The following is a 16,704-nucleotide window of genomic DNA, read 5'->3' as shown; positions in this document are numbered from 1 at the left end:
GAAGAGGGTTAGTAGAAACTCGAAATTCCATTAGTAGAGTTGCTTTGAGGTATCTCTTTAAAAGATATTGCACTGTTCTGTGGCAATCTTTCAAAACAGTGCAGTCACACTCCTATAAACTCTAGGGTTTTTGGAATGTTACTATAGAATAATATAGTTACATTTCTTTCAGTGAGTTAGTAAGAAAAAAGATACTGGCAACAAATTATTGTTTAATTTTCTTTTTCATTCTGTGTACAGTACCCAGCATCTGTGAGTGTGTGTCTTTGTCTTAAAAGTTCATTATGTTGCCATTGACTAAATTTTTCTTATGCCTGCAACATGTTATTTATTAAGGGACAGATTTCTCCCAGTTACACCTGTGAAATCCAGGGTAATTGTGATGAAGTCAGTATGGTTACTACAAATTTATATCTGTGTGAACAATAACATAGTGTTTTATCATTGTCTATCCTCTGAGTCTGGTACGTCTGTCTGCAGCATCCACACAAAGGGAGGAGGAGCTGTAGAGTTCATACTAGGTTGGTGAAGGAAGAAGGATGTCTTCAAAACAAAGACAAGTATCAAGGCTCTAAGGCCATCTCTGAGAGTGCAAGTTTAATATAGCATTTCTCTGTCCAGTAATTCTACTTTATAGTTGTACCCACAGAGCTGTCACAGATAAATCTATGGCTAATTTGACCAGAACAGAGAATTAGCAAGTGGGGGCATTCTAAATGGCTAAAGAGTGGGGAACAGGTTCTTCAAAGGTAGGTGATATTGCTCTTGGATATAACCTTTCCAAATCTAGACAGCTAACTCATCTGCAGATGAATTTATCATCTAAGTTTGCTGCCCTGGTGCATCAATGTAAGATTGCTCTAAACCTAAGCCATATGTTAAGGAAACCGTAGGACCATGCAATACAAAAAGACTGGGGGTTAATTTACCTAGAGTCTACTGAAGATAGTTAACTCCCAAGCAGACTATGAAGAGCTTCAAAAGGATCTGACGAAACTGAGTGACTAGGCAACAAAATGGCAGAAATTCAGTGAAATTCAGATGAAATTCAGTGTTGAAGAGTGCAAAGTAATGCACATTGTAAAACATAATCCTTACAATACATATCACATGATGTGATCTACTTTAGCTGTTACCACTCAAGAAAGAGATCTTGGTGTCATTGTGCATAGTTCTCTGAAAACATCCACTCAGTGTGCAGCAGCAGTCAGAAAAGCGAACAGAAACTTGGGAATCGTTAAGAAAGAGATAGATAATAATACAGAAAATATAATATTACCTCTGTATAAACCCATGGTATATCCACATCTTGAATACTGTGTGTAAATGTGATTGGCTCATTGTGACGGGCCGCCAACGGCCTGCACACCGGATGGCCAGAGCCGCCGGGAGACGAGCAGGACCGCGGACAGAACCCCCCATGCTGCGGGGCTGCCAGAGAATGGTGGCGGGGCTGGAACCTGCCGCCGCGCCTGTACCAGCGGGAGGCCGCTGACCCCTCCTATGGGGAGTGACAGCCGGGACGTGGCTGGGGAAGCCGCCACATCACCAGAGGGGCGGGACCTCCGGATTGTGTCCGGGCCGGCAGGCCATTTCAAAAAGGCTCACCGGCAGAGAGGGAGGGGGCAGCCTCCTCCTAGGAAGGAAGAAGCGGACGGGGCCCAGGACGGACCGGGTGTGTGCCTGAGACCGTCAGGCGGCCCGTCCCCGTCCCAGGGGCTCCTGGGATGGCCCTCGTGGCCAGCGGTTGGCCAGTCCAGGGTCAGCGGACGACCAGGACAAACCCCACCGCCCACGAAGAGAACGACTTCGCCAGGACAAGATCCGAGGAGTCAGCAGGACTGATGGGACTCCTGCGGAGCAACCCCGGACCCGGACCACAGAATCCCGGTAGGCGCTGGGGGACGGCAGGAGTACTCTGGGGGCCGGGGGAAGGGAGGAAGAAGCCCAGGGCGGGGGCCTTCTGGTGACCGTGGGCAGACGTGTTACGGGAGGAAACCCTCCCCCCCCCTCCCCCGTCTGCCGTGCAGGGTTATGTTAGAGGTATATCAAATCATGATAGGTGTGGAGAATGTAGATAAGGAAATGTTATTACTCCTCATAACATAGAACTAGGTGGCCACTGAATGAAATTAATAAGTAGCAGGTCAAAAACAAACAAAAGAAAGTATTTCTTCACACAATGCATAGTCACCTGTGGAACTCCTTGCCAGAGGATGCTGTGAAGGCCAAGACAATGACAGGATTCGAAAAAGGACTAGATACATTCATGGAAGATAGGTTTATCAATGGCTATTAGCCAGGTTGAGCAGAAATGGTATCCCTACTTTCTGTTTGACAGAATCTGTGAATGGCTGACAGTGAATGGATCACTTGATAATGACCTGTTCTGATCATTCCCTCTGGTGTGCCTGGCACTGGCCACTGTCTGAAGACAGGATTGTGGGCTAGATGGATGATTGTAGATACTTCTTAAATAAAAAATAGCTTTTGACCAATAAAAACATTTTTTAAAACTGTATGTTATGTATCAATTTATGCCTCAGAATATGTAGTATATATATGCAATAGTAAATCATGAGAATCTGGGCCTGTTATGGCATAATGGAATCCACATGCAGCAGTACTGAATAGGAAAACATGTTGAGGGATTTCTGGAGAGGGGGGAAGGCAAAAGTTGGTTGTAATTTAGGAGGGACACATTTCAATAGTGTTGCTAGTTTTATTTTTGAGTACTGTGAAAAGCATAGCCGGCTGCCAATGCTGAGCAAATAAATATCTTTTGAAATGTCCACATTTCTGTGGCAATGAATGGCTTAGTTTATTTCAAGGAGAGTGCTATTTTCCTAGAATATGCATTAATTAATATAATTTGATTAAATGAGAGAAAAAAATCCATTGATTTCAGTAGGAAAAGCACTTTTCTTTGAGTGCTGTTTTGGTAAGTTTTGATATGTGTTTAAACATGTTGATAAGGGTTAAATGTACTTTTGCTTTAAACTGACTTTCTATTTTTTACAAAGCAGACAAGCTCTGCGATTTATACATGAAGATAACTAATGTGGATCATAGGCATGGCTCCATAAATAGCAGCATTTTTTTCTGCTACCTCTATCTCTTTCCCTTCAGGGCCTGGGCTAGGCAGGGGTGAAGAGGGAGAGGCTTTTCTCTTCTTTATCACAACTCTAAAACTTTCACTGAAGCCAATTTTGATGGCTCCTCCCTGCTGGATACATTGGATCTGATTCTCCCCTCCCTTACACCAGTTATAAATCAGGAGTGACACCATTAAAACTAACAGAATTACGTTAGTGTAGAAGTGGTGTGACTAGCCCATGTACAATACCTTATTGGTTCCACTTTAAAATGAAGGTCTGGTTGCAGCAATAATATAAAGAGCAAGACACTTAGGCTGTGTTTAGACTGGCATGTTTTTGTGCAAATACTTTTAACGTAAAAGTTTTTCTGTTAAAAGTATTTGCGCAAGAGAGCGTCTATACTGGCATGTGCCATTGCGCAAAAGATTTGCTTTTGTGCAAAAGCATCCGTGCCAGTGTAGACGCTCTCTTGTGCAGGAAAACTCCGATGGCCATTTTAGCCATCAGGCTTTGTTGCGCAAGAAATTAACGTTGCTGTCGACACTGGCCCTCTTGTGCAAGAATACTTACGCAAGAGGGCTTATCCCTGAGTGGGAGCGTCAGAGTATTTGCGCAAGAACCACTGATTTTGTACATTACAAAGACAGTGTTCTTACGCAAATACTTGCAGCCAGTGTAGACAGGTGGCAAGATTTTGTGCAAAAGTGACTGCTTTTGTGCAAAATCATGCCAGTCTAGACGCAGCCTAAGGGTGTGTCTTACACTTACACTTAGGATGTAAATTAGGGATGTCGATATTGCAAATGAAGCCGGGATTTGAATTTCCCCCGCTTCATTTGCATAATGGCGGCTGCTGCCTTTTTTTAAAAAACATGCCTAATTTACATCCCTTTCTCAAAAAAGGGATGTAGTCTAGACACACTCTTAGCCTTGTCTACACTGCAGAGCCTTTGCTGGTAGGGATGTGCCAGTATGGCTATGCAGGCAGGCAAAGCACCTTAGCAGAGACATTGCAGATGGAATTTCATTCTTTTTCCCATCCCTGCAAAGCATGTAAAGGGGAAAAGGCTCGCTTATGAGCACTGATTCACAGGTGTACATTATCGCTGTAAAAAATGTACATGTAACCATCTAATGTAACAAATAAACAGACCAAAAAAATTTCAATCCAGGCTTGATTGCCACCTAAAAACAATGATGCCTTATTGATACCAGTGAGCAAGGAACTCTCTCTGTCTCAATTAATTGAGTTTCCTGCCTGATGTGTAATCAATTTTGGCATATTCTTATAAAATCTCACATTATCTTGTTAGACACTCCCATTATTTTTGATACAGCATTGTAGGTTTATGAAATTTTGAGTAATCATGGGAATTTTCCTTTAATATGGCCTACAAATGGGGTCCTTGATAACAGCATTATTTTAGTAGTTAGAAAAGAAAATCCATGCACGCGTCTTCCGAAGTGGTGAAAAGTAACTTATTGGAGGCACTGTGACATGGGACCCAGGATGGGATCCTCATCCATTGGAAACACAAAGACCAACTCTCTCCATACACCAAGGCTGTGTCTAGACTGGCAAGTTTTTCCGCAAAAGCAGCTGCTTTTGTGGGAAAACTTGCCAGCTGTCTACACTGGCCACTTGAATTTCCACAAGAACACTGACAATCTCATGTAAGAAATCAGTGCTTCTTGCGGAAATACTATGCTGCTCCCGTTCGGGCAAAAGTCCTTTTGCGCAAAAGCTTTTCTGCAAAGGGGCCATTGTAGACAGCTCAGATTTGTTTTGCGCAAAAAAGCCCCGATCGCGAAAATGGTGATCGGGGCTTTTTTGCGGAAAAGTGCGTCTAGATTGGCATGGACGCTTTTCCACAAAAAGTGCTTTTGCGGAAAAGTGTCCGTGCCAATCTAGACGCTCTTTTCCGCAAATGCTTTTAACGGAAAACTTTTCCGTTAAAAGCATTTGCGGAAAATCATGCCAGTGTAGACGTAGCCCAAGGCTTCAATGCAGTTACCCCTGGTTTATACCTAAAAGAGGAGATATAGGGCTGTTTTTTTAAATGAAGTGAATAATTATTTTTACGTGCGAAATATTGAATGTTGGGGGTTTGAGACTATGAGGACTTCACAATCTAGTGCACTACAGGGTGTCCTTTCCAGTATGTGTTAGCATGTGTCACACTAACTGGCCTATGTGGACTGTGCTGGAGTTTACTAAAAGTTACTAGTGTATACTGCTGTAGTACTGTTTGAAAAGGGCCTACTTTAATGTACAGTAGGGATCTTTTAGTGCATGTCAGCTCTTAGTGCAAGCCAGGTAGTGCACAACTCACTAGTTCACATTAGAATGAACATCCCTCTTGACTCTTTGTCAGCTGATGGTCAGGGCAGTGCATGGTGCGTGTGTGTTATACACCTGAGTCTTCAACTGCTAGGACTGGGGTCCCTTCACAGCGGGCAGCCTATGGAAGGCTGATGGGTGCCCCAAAGTTTACAGGAGAGCTTATTACACCTGAGACTTTAACTGTTAGGACACACGGTCCCTTCGCAGTGAGCAGCCCAGGGAAGGCTGACAAGTGCCTCACGGATCTGTCCCCTGGAGGCAACACGATACAAACGCCCAGCTCTTTCTGCGTCTGCCCCTATGACTGGCTGGAGTTCTTTTAATTGTGTCTGGTTCTGTTACAGCAACAGGAGGAGTAAGGTTAAAGCTTAAACAGTTACAGGTTTATTAAAAATATTTCTAAAGCACGTGGTTACAATGGCTATTGTTCTACTTCTTAACTGCTAGCAAATACAGATCTTAAAGTGGTTACAAAGGAAAAGGAAAATAGAAAATAAAGGTACCAGGTGACAGCTTAGTCTTTAAAGAGCTCTATTTTATGCATGCACTAAAACAAAAGGACACATACAGGTACAATTTTTATCCCCTTCTGCGTCCCTCAATTCCAGCGTGTCAGGCCAGGATTGGTCCCTCAATTCCCCGGGAAAGACGAATTCCCTGGGAAAGAGGCTGGGCGTCCCCATGTGAACCTCGAGATGAAATTACCTAACCCGACCAGCAGGTAGATGGTAGATTGACACTCAGAGTGAGTGTGCTGCTGGATGCATCTTTATACCTGTGGGGTCATGCATTCTCTTTCTTATCTATGATGCCAAATGGTTCTGGTTCGTCTTTGTGACGCCAGCTCTTACAAGGGAGTTGTGAACTTAATTTACACTTGTAAGAGAGAGAACTAAATTGGGAGTACTGGACATTCTTTGCTCAGCGGGCGATTCCTCCCTCCCCTCCCCCGAGGACAGCTGTGTGTTCATATCAATATAGGTGCCAGCCAAGGCAGTTCTCGCAGCCTCGAGGTCAGCAATTGGTGTATCTCTGTTTACAGCCATCCAGGGTCACAGCAGCCAGCATATCTGGGCCTCCTGTCAAGGCATCAAAGACTATGCTGATTTTATTACTCTCTCTATGCCCTGTATGCTCCAGGCACCTCAGAGGGGCAAGCAAGATAGATGTTGCAGGGGGGGGGGGGTTCCTGTCTGGCTACACTGTTGACAAGTCCTGACTCCAGGCTGGGGTAGTGTAAATGTCACTGGACCTGAAGGAGGTGTAAAATATATCAGCTGCTGACTGATCTCTGAACTTGGCCCTATCTGCCTGCCCCTGTGTATCTGTATACCCAAGTTATGCATCACAGTTTGTAGATTTTTAAAAAAATCAGTGATCGAGTGAGGATGAAACCTTCTGTCGTTAGACTACTACAGATAGTGCATGATTGCCAGAGACTCAATTTTTATTATTTACATGCCACAGAGATCAGAAACAGTGGATCTACAGAGAAGCCAAACATCTCATCTGAGGCTGCACAGAGAGTGAACAAACATTTCAAAACTGTGTTAGATGGGGAAAATGTGGGATTGATAAGTACACTGTGGCTAGTGGTGTTGTGATGTTATCTATGGGTTCAATCCAGTCTCAAAACAGGACCACAGGATTGCAGTCAGTCGAGAGCAGCAAGAATGGGATGAGCTTATTTCACTTACATTTTTGTTCCTGTCATTAAGCTGTCAGAGGATTAATTTTATGCCACTTTTGGGCCATACAGTATTTGTCAGAGGCATAAGAATGCTATTGTGTCGTATATATCATTCATCTATAATACTGTGTTGTTCTTTGACCTTCTAGACATTTTGGAAAATGACTGTACATCTGTTTCAACTTTTCCACTTACGAGTTTTTAATATTCATGAAGATCTAAATGCTGGTATTGACTCTTTTTGCGGCGCAGTTCCTCATAACCATGGCAAAAGTTTCCTTTAAAATGCCCATAGTCATACAGCTCATTGTGCTTGCCACATGCCCACATTGGCTTTTTTCCACTTTTCTTAGACCCTGCTCAGAGAAGACCAAATTCCCCTTTGTGCCTGTAACGTTGGACCCAAGCAATTACCTGAACTTTCCTCTGTTGCTCTAGGGAGGCTGCAGCATTATTGTTCTAGCTGTATTATCTAGCCAGTGAGCATCTGTCTCAAACCAGTGCTATTAGAATTACTATGGAAACAAGGGAAAATGCTGCTGGGCTTTCAGCATTGTTGCTGTGTAATATTTATATTGCTGTAGTGTCAAGAGTGCTCAGCAAGGCTGAGGCTGCATTGTACTAGGTACTGTACAAATATATAGTAAATGACAGCCCTTTAAATTTAGTCCCTTACAAAGGTAGAGGCTAAGTAAAAGCTTATCTTTTCTTATAGACCAAAGCAATCATGTCCCTCCATGAGTGCCAGGAACATTCCCACCAAATGGGTGCACTAGTGTAACCAGGGATTTAAACCCTTCCAGTTCTATTTTTGTCTTTGAAGTCCAAATATGAGTGTCTTCAGATACTATCGTTAACTTTACTTTTTATGCACACTTTCCTTTGAGCTCAAACCAAACTGTTCCCCTTTCTCTACATTTCCTCTGTTAGTGCCTATTTAAAAAGATCTTTAAAAACCAGAAATAGGGTTATTCTCAAAAATGCTTAAACCACTCAGGACCCAAAATCAGTCAGTCTACACAGCAGGGCTAAAATAAAAATAAACTACACAACTTGAGCTATGCTAATTTCGTAGCTTATGTCGAAATAGCATATTTCAACTTTTGGCACTGTCTACACACCAGTTATTTCAAGAGAGAGCACTCTTCCCCTGACTTCCCTTACTCCTCGTACAATGAGGCTGTGTCTACACTGCACCCCTTTTCCGGAAAAGGGATCCAGATGAGACAAGTCGGAATTGCAAATGCAGCGGGGCTTTACATTTTCCCGCTGCATTTGCATGAACATGGCTGCCGCTTTTTTCCAGTTCGGGGCTTTGCCGGAAAAAAGCGCCAGTCTAGACAGGGATCTTTCGGAAAATAAAGCCTTTTCCGAAAGGTCCCTTATTCCTGATTTTAAGAGGAATATGGGACCTTTCAGAAAAAGGCTATATTTTCCGAAAGATCCCTGTCTAGACTGGCGCTTTTTTCCGGCAAAGCCCCGAGCCAGAAAAAAGCGGCAGCCATGTTCATGCAAATGCAGCGGGGAAAATGTAAATCCCCGCTGCATTTGCAATTCCGACTTGTCTCATCTGCATCCCTTTTCCGGAAAAGGGGAGCAGTGTAGACACAGCCTGAGGGTTACAGGAGCTGGAGTAAGCAGTCCTTCAGCACAACATTATTTCAACATTATATCACAATAGTCTGCATCTATATACAAGCAGTCATGTTATTTCGGAATAACTTGAATTATTCCGAAATAACGCTGCTGTGTAGACATAGCCTCAGACGCCTACATAACTTAAGTCCTGGTAAGGTGCTGTTGAAAATTTCACCCACAAACCCAAAGGAAGTGTTATTGCTTTGCCCTCTCAGTTTGTATTGCAGAGTCATTAATGCTGCTTGTCTTTTATTTAATGATCTTACCAACAGCATTTCAGAGGTGTGCCATGGCATGTTAATTAGGCAGTCCCTCCCATACTTATGTCACAGGTTAGTGGGGCTCACACCAGTGCTTGAACAGTAACTATGTAGACATTGCTTTGAAGTTGCAGCTAAGGCTAGAGCTGAGGATCTGAAGCCTGTGAAGAAGAATGAAAAGGCAACTTCAAAGCACAGTCTACAGAGCTATTTTTAGAGTCCTAGGGTGAGACCTGCAAACCAGAGTCTCTGGACTTGGGCTGGGAGGCTTGCTTCTGTGGGCTGTGCAGGCACACAATTCAAATGTGCTCTGTGGCTTGTGATTTGCATATGGTGGCTGTTTGCATTTGCTTTATGTAACACTGAAGAAAGTTATCAGTTCTGTGTGTGTGTTTAGGTAATACCTGCAACATGGATTTTGAGAAAAAGGTTCCTTAATGAGCACATGTCTTTGGGACTAACATTATTTCTAAGCAAGTCTATTGCAAACTTTAAAGTGATTTATCTAAAGCTATTATCAAACAAAATTATTTCGCATTTATAATTTCACATAAGTTCAAGCCTTTGAGTTTGTTGCAACATAGGGGGAGGGATAGTTCAGTGGTTTGCACATTTGCATGCTAAACCCAGGGTTGTGAGTGCAATCCTTGAGGAGGCCATTTGGGGCAAAAATTGTCAGGGATGGTAGTTGGTCCTGCTGTGAGGGCAGGGGACTGGACTCAATGATCTTTCAAGGTCCCTTCCAGTTCTAGGAGACAGGTAATCTCCATTAATTTTATTTTATTTATTTATTTTTATAGCTCTTTGCTGGGTGTACAAAATTCCCATTGACTTTGATTGGACCAGGATTTCACTCACCATCTGTATAGGCTAACATAATTATATTCAGTGTAAAGAGGGACAATAGTAAAGTTTGATAATTTAAAATTCCAGAATAATCTGGAAGATTTGCTTTAGTGTCAGGTAGATGGTAGTTTCATTTACTTGTACAAAACTATCAGCATCATATAGAATATTAAAAAAAAAGCCCATCTTACAGAAATCTTTTGTTTTCTTAGTTATCTTTTCCTAGAGAGCTTCTTGGAGCTCTCTGTGATGACTTTCTGGTTATGCCTATCTTAGTTAAATGAGCTCATTCAGAGACAGTGTTATGACAAGGATTTGGAAAGGGGAACAGTCTGGATTAAATCCAGCTTTGCAATAATTACAAGCAGATTGTTGCTAAAGGCATTTTGTCTACGTGTTACTTACGCTAACACAAATCTGCAACTACCAGTGCAAGTTTAGCAGGCATAGCGAGAAATCATCTATACCGAGGTAAACTTCTCTTTCTTCCTCATCCCACATCAACTTCTGAAATTAAGCCAGATAGATGTCAAAGAGAAAGAGATATTGCAAAATTCTTCTTGCTGAAGGAAAATACAAGGGGTGAAAGGGAAATCAAGACCTCCATTGCTGCATTTTGTGTATCTGAATATATTCTTTAAAGCTTCTGATCGTCTTTCTTACCTGCAGGGTCCCAAAGGATATCCAGGCCCAGCAGGTCCACGAGGCGAGCAAGTGAGTGGTACAGGCACTGTAACATTGGATACACATTTTACAAAGCATGTTAGAAGTATGATTAAGAATAATGACTTTAAACGTGTATATCAAATAATTTCTTTCAATTGCTGACTGATTGAGGAACTGCTCAATGAATTTCATTCTTGACCAGCTGCTTAGTTACCATGGAGATTGGTATGGCTTAAGAACCTATGTAAAATATAATAGACCAGCTTGTTTTCTCCAACTAATTCAGTGGCATGGCAGAAGTGTGTTGTGTAATGTTTTAGGAGGCAATTCAGATTCTTTAAGGATCTTAACGACTGAGATTTGTCAATGCACACTTAATCCGTGGATGGCAACATGGGAAGTGGCTGTTTGTTGCTTTCTTAAAGTATCTTTGATGTGTGTTTCAGAGGTAACACTTGTTAGTCCTCCCTGCTAGAGATAGAGGCCATGGCTGTCAACTGTAAACCCTTGAACTGGGAGTCAAGTTTTTCTCTTTTGTTTATAGTATTTAATGCACTGAATGAATGATCATGAGCTAATGATAGCAGTGATCAGAGGAGAAGGCAAAAGTAAGGAATACAAAAATAGATTTTAAGTTTCCAAAACTTAACTTAGCTCTACTTCAAGATCCCAAATAAGTAAACACAATCATTATAGTTCAGTTCCTTGGCTTCTGGCACCTTTTTGCAAGATAATTATCAGTGTTGTTCAGAAGAATAGCATAATTAACTGCAAGACCTGAGATCCAAAGAAGGAGCTGGTGAAAAGTGATTAACCAGAAATGAAAACAAGAGGGTAAATTGTGCATGTGCATGAGAGAGAGAGAGAGAGAGAGAGAAAGAGAGAGAGAGAGACTTGTATCAGAAGAATAATTTTGGCACTAAAGAAGCAAGTGTGTGAATTCTATTGAATAAATAATAAAATAAACTTCCATGTAAAATTACTGTTTGCCCAGCAATACTAAATATTGTCTGATTGCATCTCAACATACCCATCCTATTATAAATATTAGTATTCATAACCTGTTACATAATTTTGGAAATATTAAAAAACTAATTTTTTACAGCTGTTTTTTAAAGCACTTTGACAAGGAGTTACATAATTGCAGAGAATGGCCTGGAAAGAGTCAGGACAATGACAGTCATTTTGCATGGCAGTAGCAACAGACTTTGTGAATTTCAAAGAATCCCACTTATTGGCTGGAATTTCTACAAACCTCTGCCACAAGGAAAAAAGTTACTGTAAATATATCAAATGTGGAATTACTTAAGAGTAAAGCACAACTGGGAGTGAAAGCAAGCTCTTAAAAAGAACAGGAGTAAATTTAAATGATTTGTTGCTGTTTGCTTTTTTTTTTTGTCAAAATCTGCACTTGGAATTTTTGGGATCTGATTCAGCCAAATATATCCATAGTGCTCTGAAGTGTTTCAAACTTTAGGAGACCATATATCCTGCTTCTGTGGCAGACCCCATTCAGAGAATAGTCAACCTCCCATATATGCTCAGAGCATGAAAGAAATCATGGAAAACAAGTGACAGAACCATCTTGGAGGCACAGCACTTACACAAAATAACAATTGCTTCCCACGTTCATGACTTCTGATGTCTGGGATTATTCTTCCTCACCAAGACCAGCTGCATGTAGTTCATGGAGGAAGTTCTGGTCTCCTATTAATGTGACTCATGCATGTGACAATGGATGGAAAGGTTGGACAGTCTTCAAGCCTGCCCTGTGGACTTGTTTTGTTTAAACATAAAATTTGGGGACGAACATGGCAGAGTGGAGGGAAAGAAGCTGACATTCTAACTTCTTACCTCCTCTGAATTCTAAATCTTATTAGGGGCTTTTGAAGAGGAGCTGATCATTGGAGAATCCCAAGGAGCTTCACTTCCCCCACACCTGCACCATGATTTTCTTCTCGTTTAGTATCTTTGGCCAATAACACCTCTTGTTATTCTTGATATCAGGAATGAACCTTGTAAGGGCCTTGCAGTCCAGAAATGTTAGGCCAAATCAGCTTCTCTAACAAATAAACAGCAGAGGGGGTACTGGTGCAGGAAAATTACATGAGATTCTCCAGGCAGAGGCCTGCTATGAGCATCTGTCCTGGAAGCTAGGCCTATATGCCCAGTTCCCGGGCATTGCAAAGTTGAAATGCCCGTGGATCCCCATGGAATCCCCAGTGAGGTGCGTTCATAAAGGAAACAGGGGAAATATGGTGAAGTTATTGAAGCCTCTTTGCATCTTTCATTGGTGGATTCTCAGAGATGGTTGGGCTGCTGATGCATGTGCTTTCCACAAACAACAAGGCCTCATCCCCAGTAAGGGCTTCTCTGTTCAATGAAGGATCTTCTGTATGCCTGGTGGAGGCAGGGTACAGTTGACCCATTTATTTAGGATGAGCAGATCCAGGTATGGAGAGTAACACCTGGGCCTAGACTTTGTGAGAATGATCACCTCTTTTGTTTTCCGCTTTTACATAAGGCATTGGAAATGATCAGATTTGGCTATTTCAGAGAAAAATTACCCAGATAAATAAGAATTCTGAAGATAGAATTCATTGTATGTAACTTTTCAGGTTTATGGATCTAAGAAGATCTTTGAACTATTGAGACTAGGTTTTGAAAAGCAATAGAACCTTTCATTTCACAACATGGAATCCAGGGAGTTAAGTACAACAAATGTTCAATTGTGGGTGAAGGAAGGATTTTGAAGCAGTAAAGCAAATTACAGCCTCAGTCTCCAAGTGACTTTGTACTAATTTTTGTTCAGTACATTTGAGGAAAAAACCAGTTTACCTATGCTTCCCACAATAGTTACTTTTATTATCTTAGGCTAATTTATACAGGGGGCAGTGCTGTGGCAGGGGTAGCTTGTGAGAGCTATAGCCATCCCAAAATTTGCTTTAGCCCTACTGCAGCTATCCCTCCCAGTGCAAAGGTCAAATGTTATGCAGAAGTAATGGTGGCATGCTATGGCAAAGCCATCCTTACTTCTCCACTGCTGCTGGCAGCAGCACTGCCTTCAGAGGTGGGTGGCTGGAGAGTGTCTGCTGCTGGTGCCAAACTCTGAAGGCATTGCCACAGCCAGCTGCAGCACATAACTAAGGGTGGCATGGTATGGCATTGCTACCCTTTCTTCTGCAGTTCTGCACAGCGCTTCTCCCCCAAGTTTTTGTCTAGCCTACCTTGAATCCCCTCCTCCCAGGAAAAAGCCGGTGTCACCCCAGAATTTATATCACCAAACGTGAACCAAATTACACTCATTGGGTATGTCTACACTAGCCCCCTAGTTCGATCTAGGGAGGCTAATGAGGATGACCAAAATTGCAGATGAAGCATGGGATTTAAATATCCCGTGCTTTATTAGCATGTTCCCGGCCAGTCACCATTTTAGAAATTGACTAGTATGAAGTAACTGCCCGTGTCTACACCTGGCAGTGAAACGTGATTCCGAATTAAAGCCCTAAATCGAATTAGCTGTTAAACCTCATTCCAGGAGGAATAACAGCTAATTCGATTTAGGGCTTTAATTTGGAATCTTGTTTCACTGTCGCGTGTAGATGCAGGCAGTTACTTCGGGCTAGTCAATTTCTAAAATGGCGACTGGCCGGGAACATGCTAATAAAGCGTGGGATATTTAAATCCCGCACTTCATTTGCAATTTCAGTTGCCCTCATTAGCCTCCCTAGATCGAACTAGGGGGCTAGTGTAGACATACCCATTTACTCATGTGAATAAACCATTGAGGACATTGGAAGGTCCCCCATTGTAAGTAGTAAATTTGCACACACGAGTAATCCCATTTAACTGTTTGGTGGGACTATTCACGGTATATGTATCAGGATATGATATGTAGGATCAGGGCATGTACTGCTCTCTGCATTACAGTGAAATAAAATAGCCTTTTTTTCAAAGAAACTGCAGCAGTTTTGACACCTTTACAAAATTAGGCCCAGTCCCGCATATGTTAACCATTACTCCATTATGGAGTCCCATTGTCTAAGCCTGCTGTTGACCCCTTGGTACTATTTGGGTCTCCAGTAGCATATAAGCATATTTTCAAGGGCTTTCTTTACTTAGCTGTTGCTACTTCAGTGACTTTTTAACGGTGAACGTGCTGTTGTCTTGCAATGAGAGCTGTCATTTTACTGATACTTCCCAGCAGGAAGTCCTAGCATGATGACATAGTATGAGATACAGAAAGGGCAGTTCAACATATGAAAGCATAAAAGAGGCATGAGACTTTGGAAGAGTTTGGAAGGTAAATTTTGATGTATATTTCAATGCTTTGTTTCAGATGAATTTATTTTATACAATTATGATATATTTTCTATCCAAAATAAACAACACATTGCACCTTGCAGATAAGGTGAAAGTCTCCTGCCTTTTTTGTGCTTTTATATACGGTATCTGACTATCAACAATTGATCAAGAGGGTAACTCCTGGTTCATTGTTAATTATTCATTTTTATTATATGAAATATATCTTAAATGTTTGAGGTTTCTTATTCTCTGTAATACAGGAGTCTCAGACTCCAGGCCCGTTGGTCATTCCCAGCTAGAGTGATTGCACAATCTGGCCCAGGATTCCTGGTGGGCGGGGAGACGGTCCATTACTGGACCCCAAGTCCTTCCCCTTCCCTCCATGACTCCTCATGGCACCCCATCCCCAAGGATGTGGCTTTGGCAATCAGAGGGGGTCCTGGCTTCCCATAGTGGCAGCAGTTCCCCCAGCCCACTCCCCACAGCGGCAGGTGAGGCAGAGAAGCAGAGCACAGTGGAATGAGTGCACTCACCCAGTGCACTCTGCTTCCCCTGTGGCTCCCGTGGCCACCATTGAAAGTGTGAGGAGGTGCGACTGCTGCTGCTGCTCAGTGACAGAGCCCCCAGTGATTCCTGGAACTATGTCCTCAGGACAGGATGCCATGGTGGGGAGAGGGTATGGCGATGACAGAAAAGGGCCATGCTTGTGGGCTGGTAACGCACATCTATTCTCCACACTCCAGCCCACTGGGAGTCCCAAACCGAATTACACAATTACTTCGACCAGGGATGGCTCACAGGCCAGGAGTTTGAGGCCCTTGTTGCAATGTGATGTCATGGCTGGAAAATTGTTGATGTCAGAGAACCTGTGTCTCTGCTGGCAACCCCTTGGACTGTTCCATTTGTTTGTAAATATTTTAGTCCTGAATTGAAGGACTAACAAGATGAGATACACTTTATGTGTCATCACTCAGCTCTTCAAGTGCACTCCCATCCTAACTATCTTCACCACATCTCCTCTCGTTCTGCATCTTGCTCAACTAAAAGTTACACAACAAACAGTTGTCAGTTTGTCAACAATGAGCTTTACCATCTCACACCCAAGAACTTGCCCATTTTAGAAAAGCAGAATTTTCTTAAGTAGTCAAATACACAGAATGATTTACCGGGGGACTGGGGGTCTCTTTTGGAACTGTTTAGGGAGGAGAGTATCGGGGAAAGAAAGAGTTTACCCATTATTAATCTACTGTTAGTCTAGCTTTATCCTAGCACATTCACATTGAGACCGGTATAAGGAAACTCAGGTATACAAGGACACTCAGATTCTCCTTAAATTTGTTCCATAAAAACATAAATCTCAATAATATGGTCAAGATCACTGTCAGCTTGAATGATCTCCTTCATGAATACCTGTCCCCTGAGGGCCTTTTCCATTGTGCATACCTGGTTTTGCCAAACATTGTCTAAGAGTTCTTTATTATGAATCAATGGGGTTTTTTTCCTTGCATTTCACTTGATTTTGGACTAATTCCCTCCATCTTCCTCCATCCTAAATGCTTTTGCAGTGTGTACACTGTTGCTCATGAGGTAATCACACTGATTTTAATTATGTATAAGGAGTGGTTTTTGTGGGCTTCTTTGCAGCTTACATAAAACACAGTCTTATGTTAAGAGTAAGCTCTTTCACGTTACCAACAAGTAAAAATGCATTAAACCTGATTACTTTTTCTCTTTCAATTTAGGGAATTCCAGGACCGGCTGGCAATACTGGTTCACTTGGTTACCCTGGCAGGCAGGTGCAGTAACTGTACAATAGAATTATGTTTTCCTTTTATAAACACCTTTTAAGTACTATAC

The 16,704-nt window shown here is 42.2% G+C and overlaps 1 protein-coding gene across 4 annotated transcripts in view; it reads left to right on the top strand.

Annotated features, from left to right (window-relative positions):
- Nucleotides 1–16,704, top strand: part of COL24A1 (collagen type XXIV alpha 1 chain) — a 251,636-nt gene that overhangs the window by 65,467 nt on the left and 169,465 nt on the right. For all 4 annotated transcript variants that reach the window (XR_012905946.1, XM_075936387.1, XM_025183174.2 and 1 more), the window contains exons 8-9: nucleotides 10,546–10,590; nucleotides 16,590–16,643. Coding sequence is in view for 3 of the 4 variants with exons in the window: in XM_075936387.1 (XP_075792502.1) it covers nucleotides 10,546–10,590; nucleotides 16,590–16,643 (99 nt within the window). In the remaining variant the exon portion in view is untranslated. The remainder of the gene's footprint in view (nucleotides 1–10,545; nucleotides 10,591–16,589; nucleotides 16,644–16,704) is intronic.

Source organism: Pelodiscus sinensis, chromosome 9, assembly GCF_049634645.1.
Source record: "Pelodiscus sinensis isolate JC-2024 chromosome 9, ASM4963464v1, whole genome shotgun sequence".
Classification (NCBI taxonomy): Eukaryota; Metazoa; Chordata; order Testudines; family Trionychidae; genus Pelodiscus; species Pelodiscus sinensis.
This window is presented reverse-complemented; position numbering and strand designations above follow the sequence as displayed.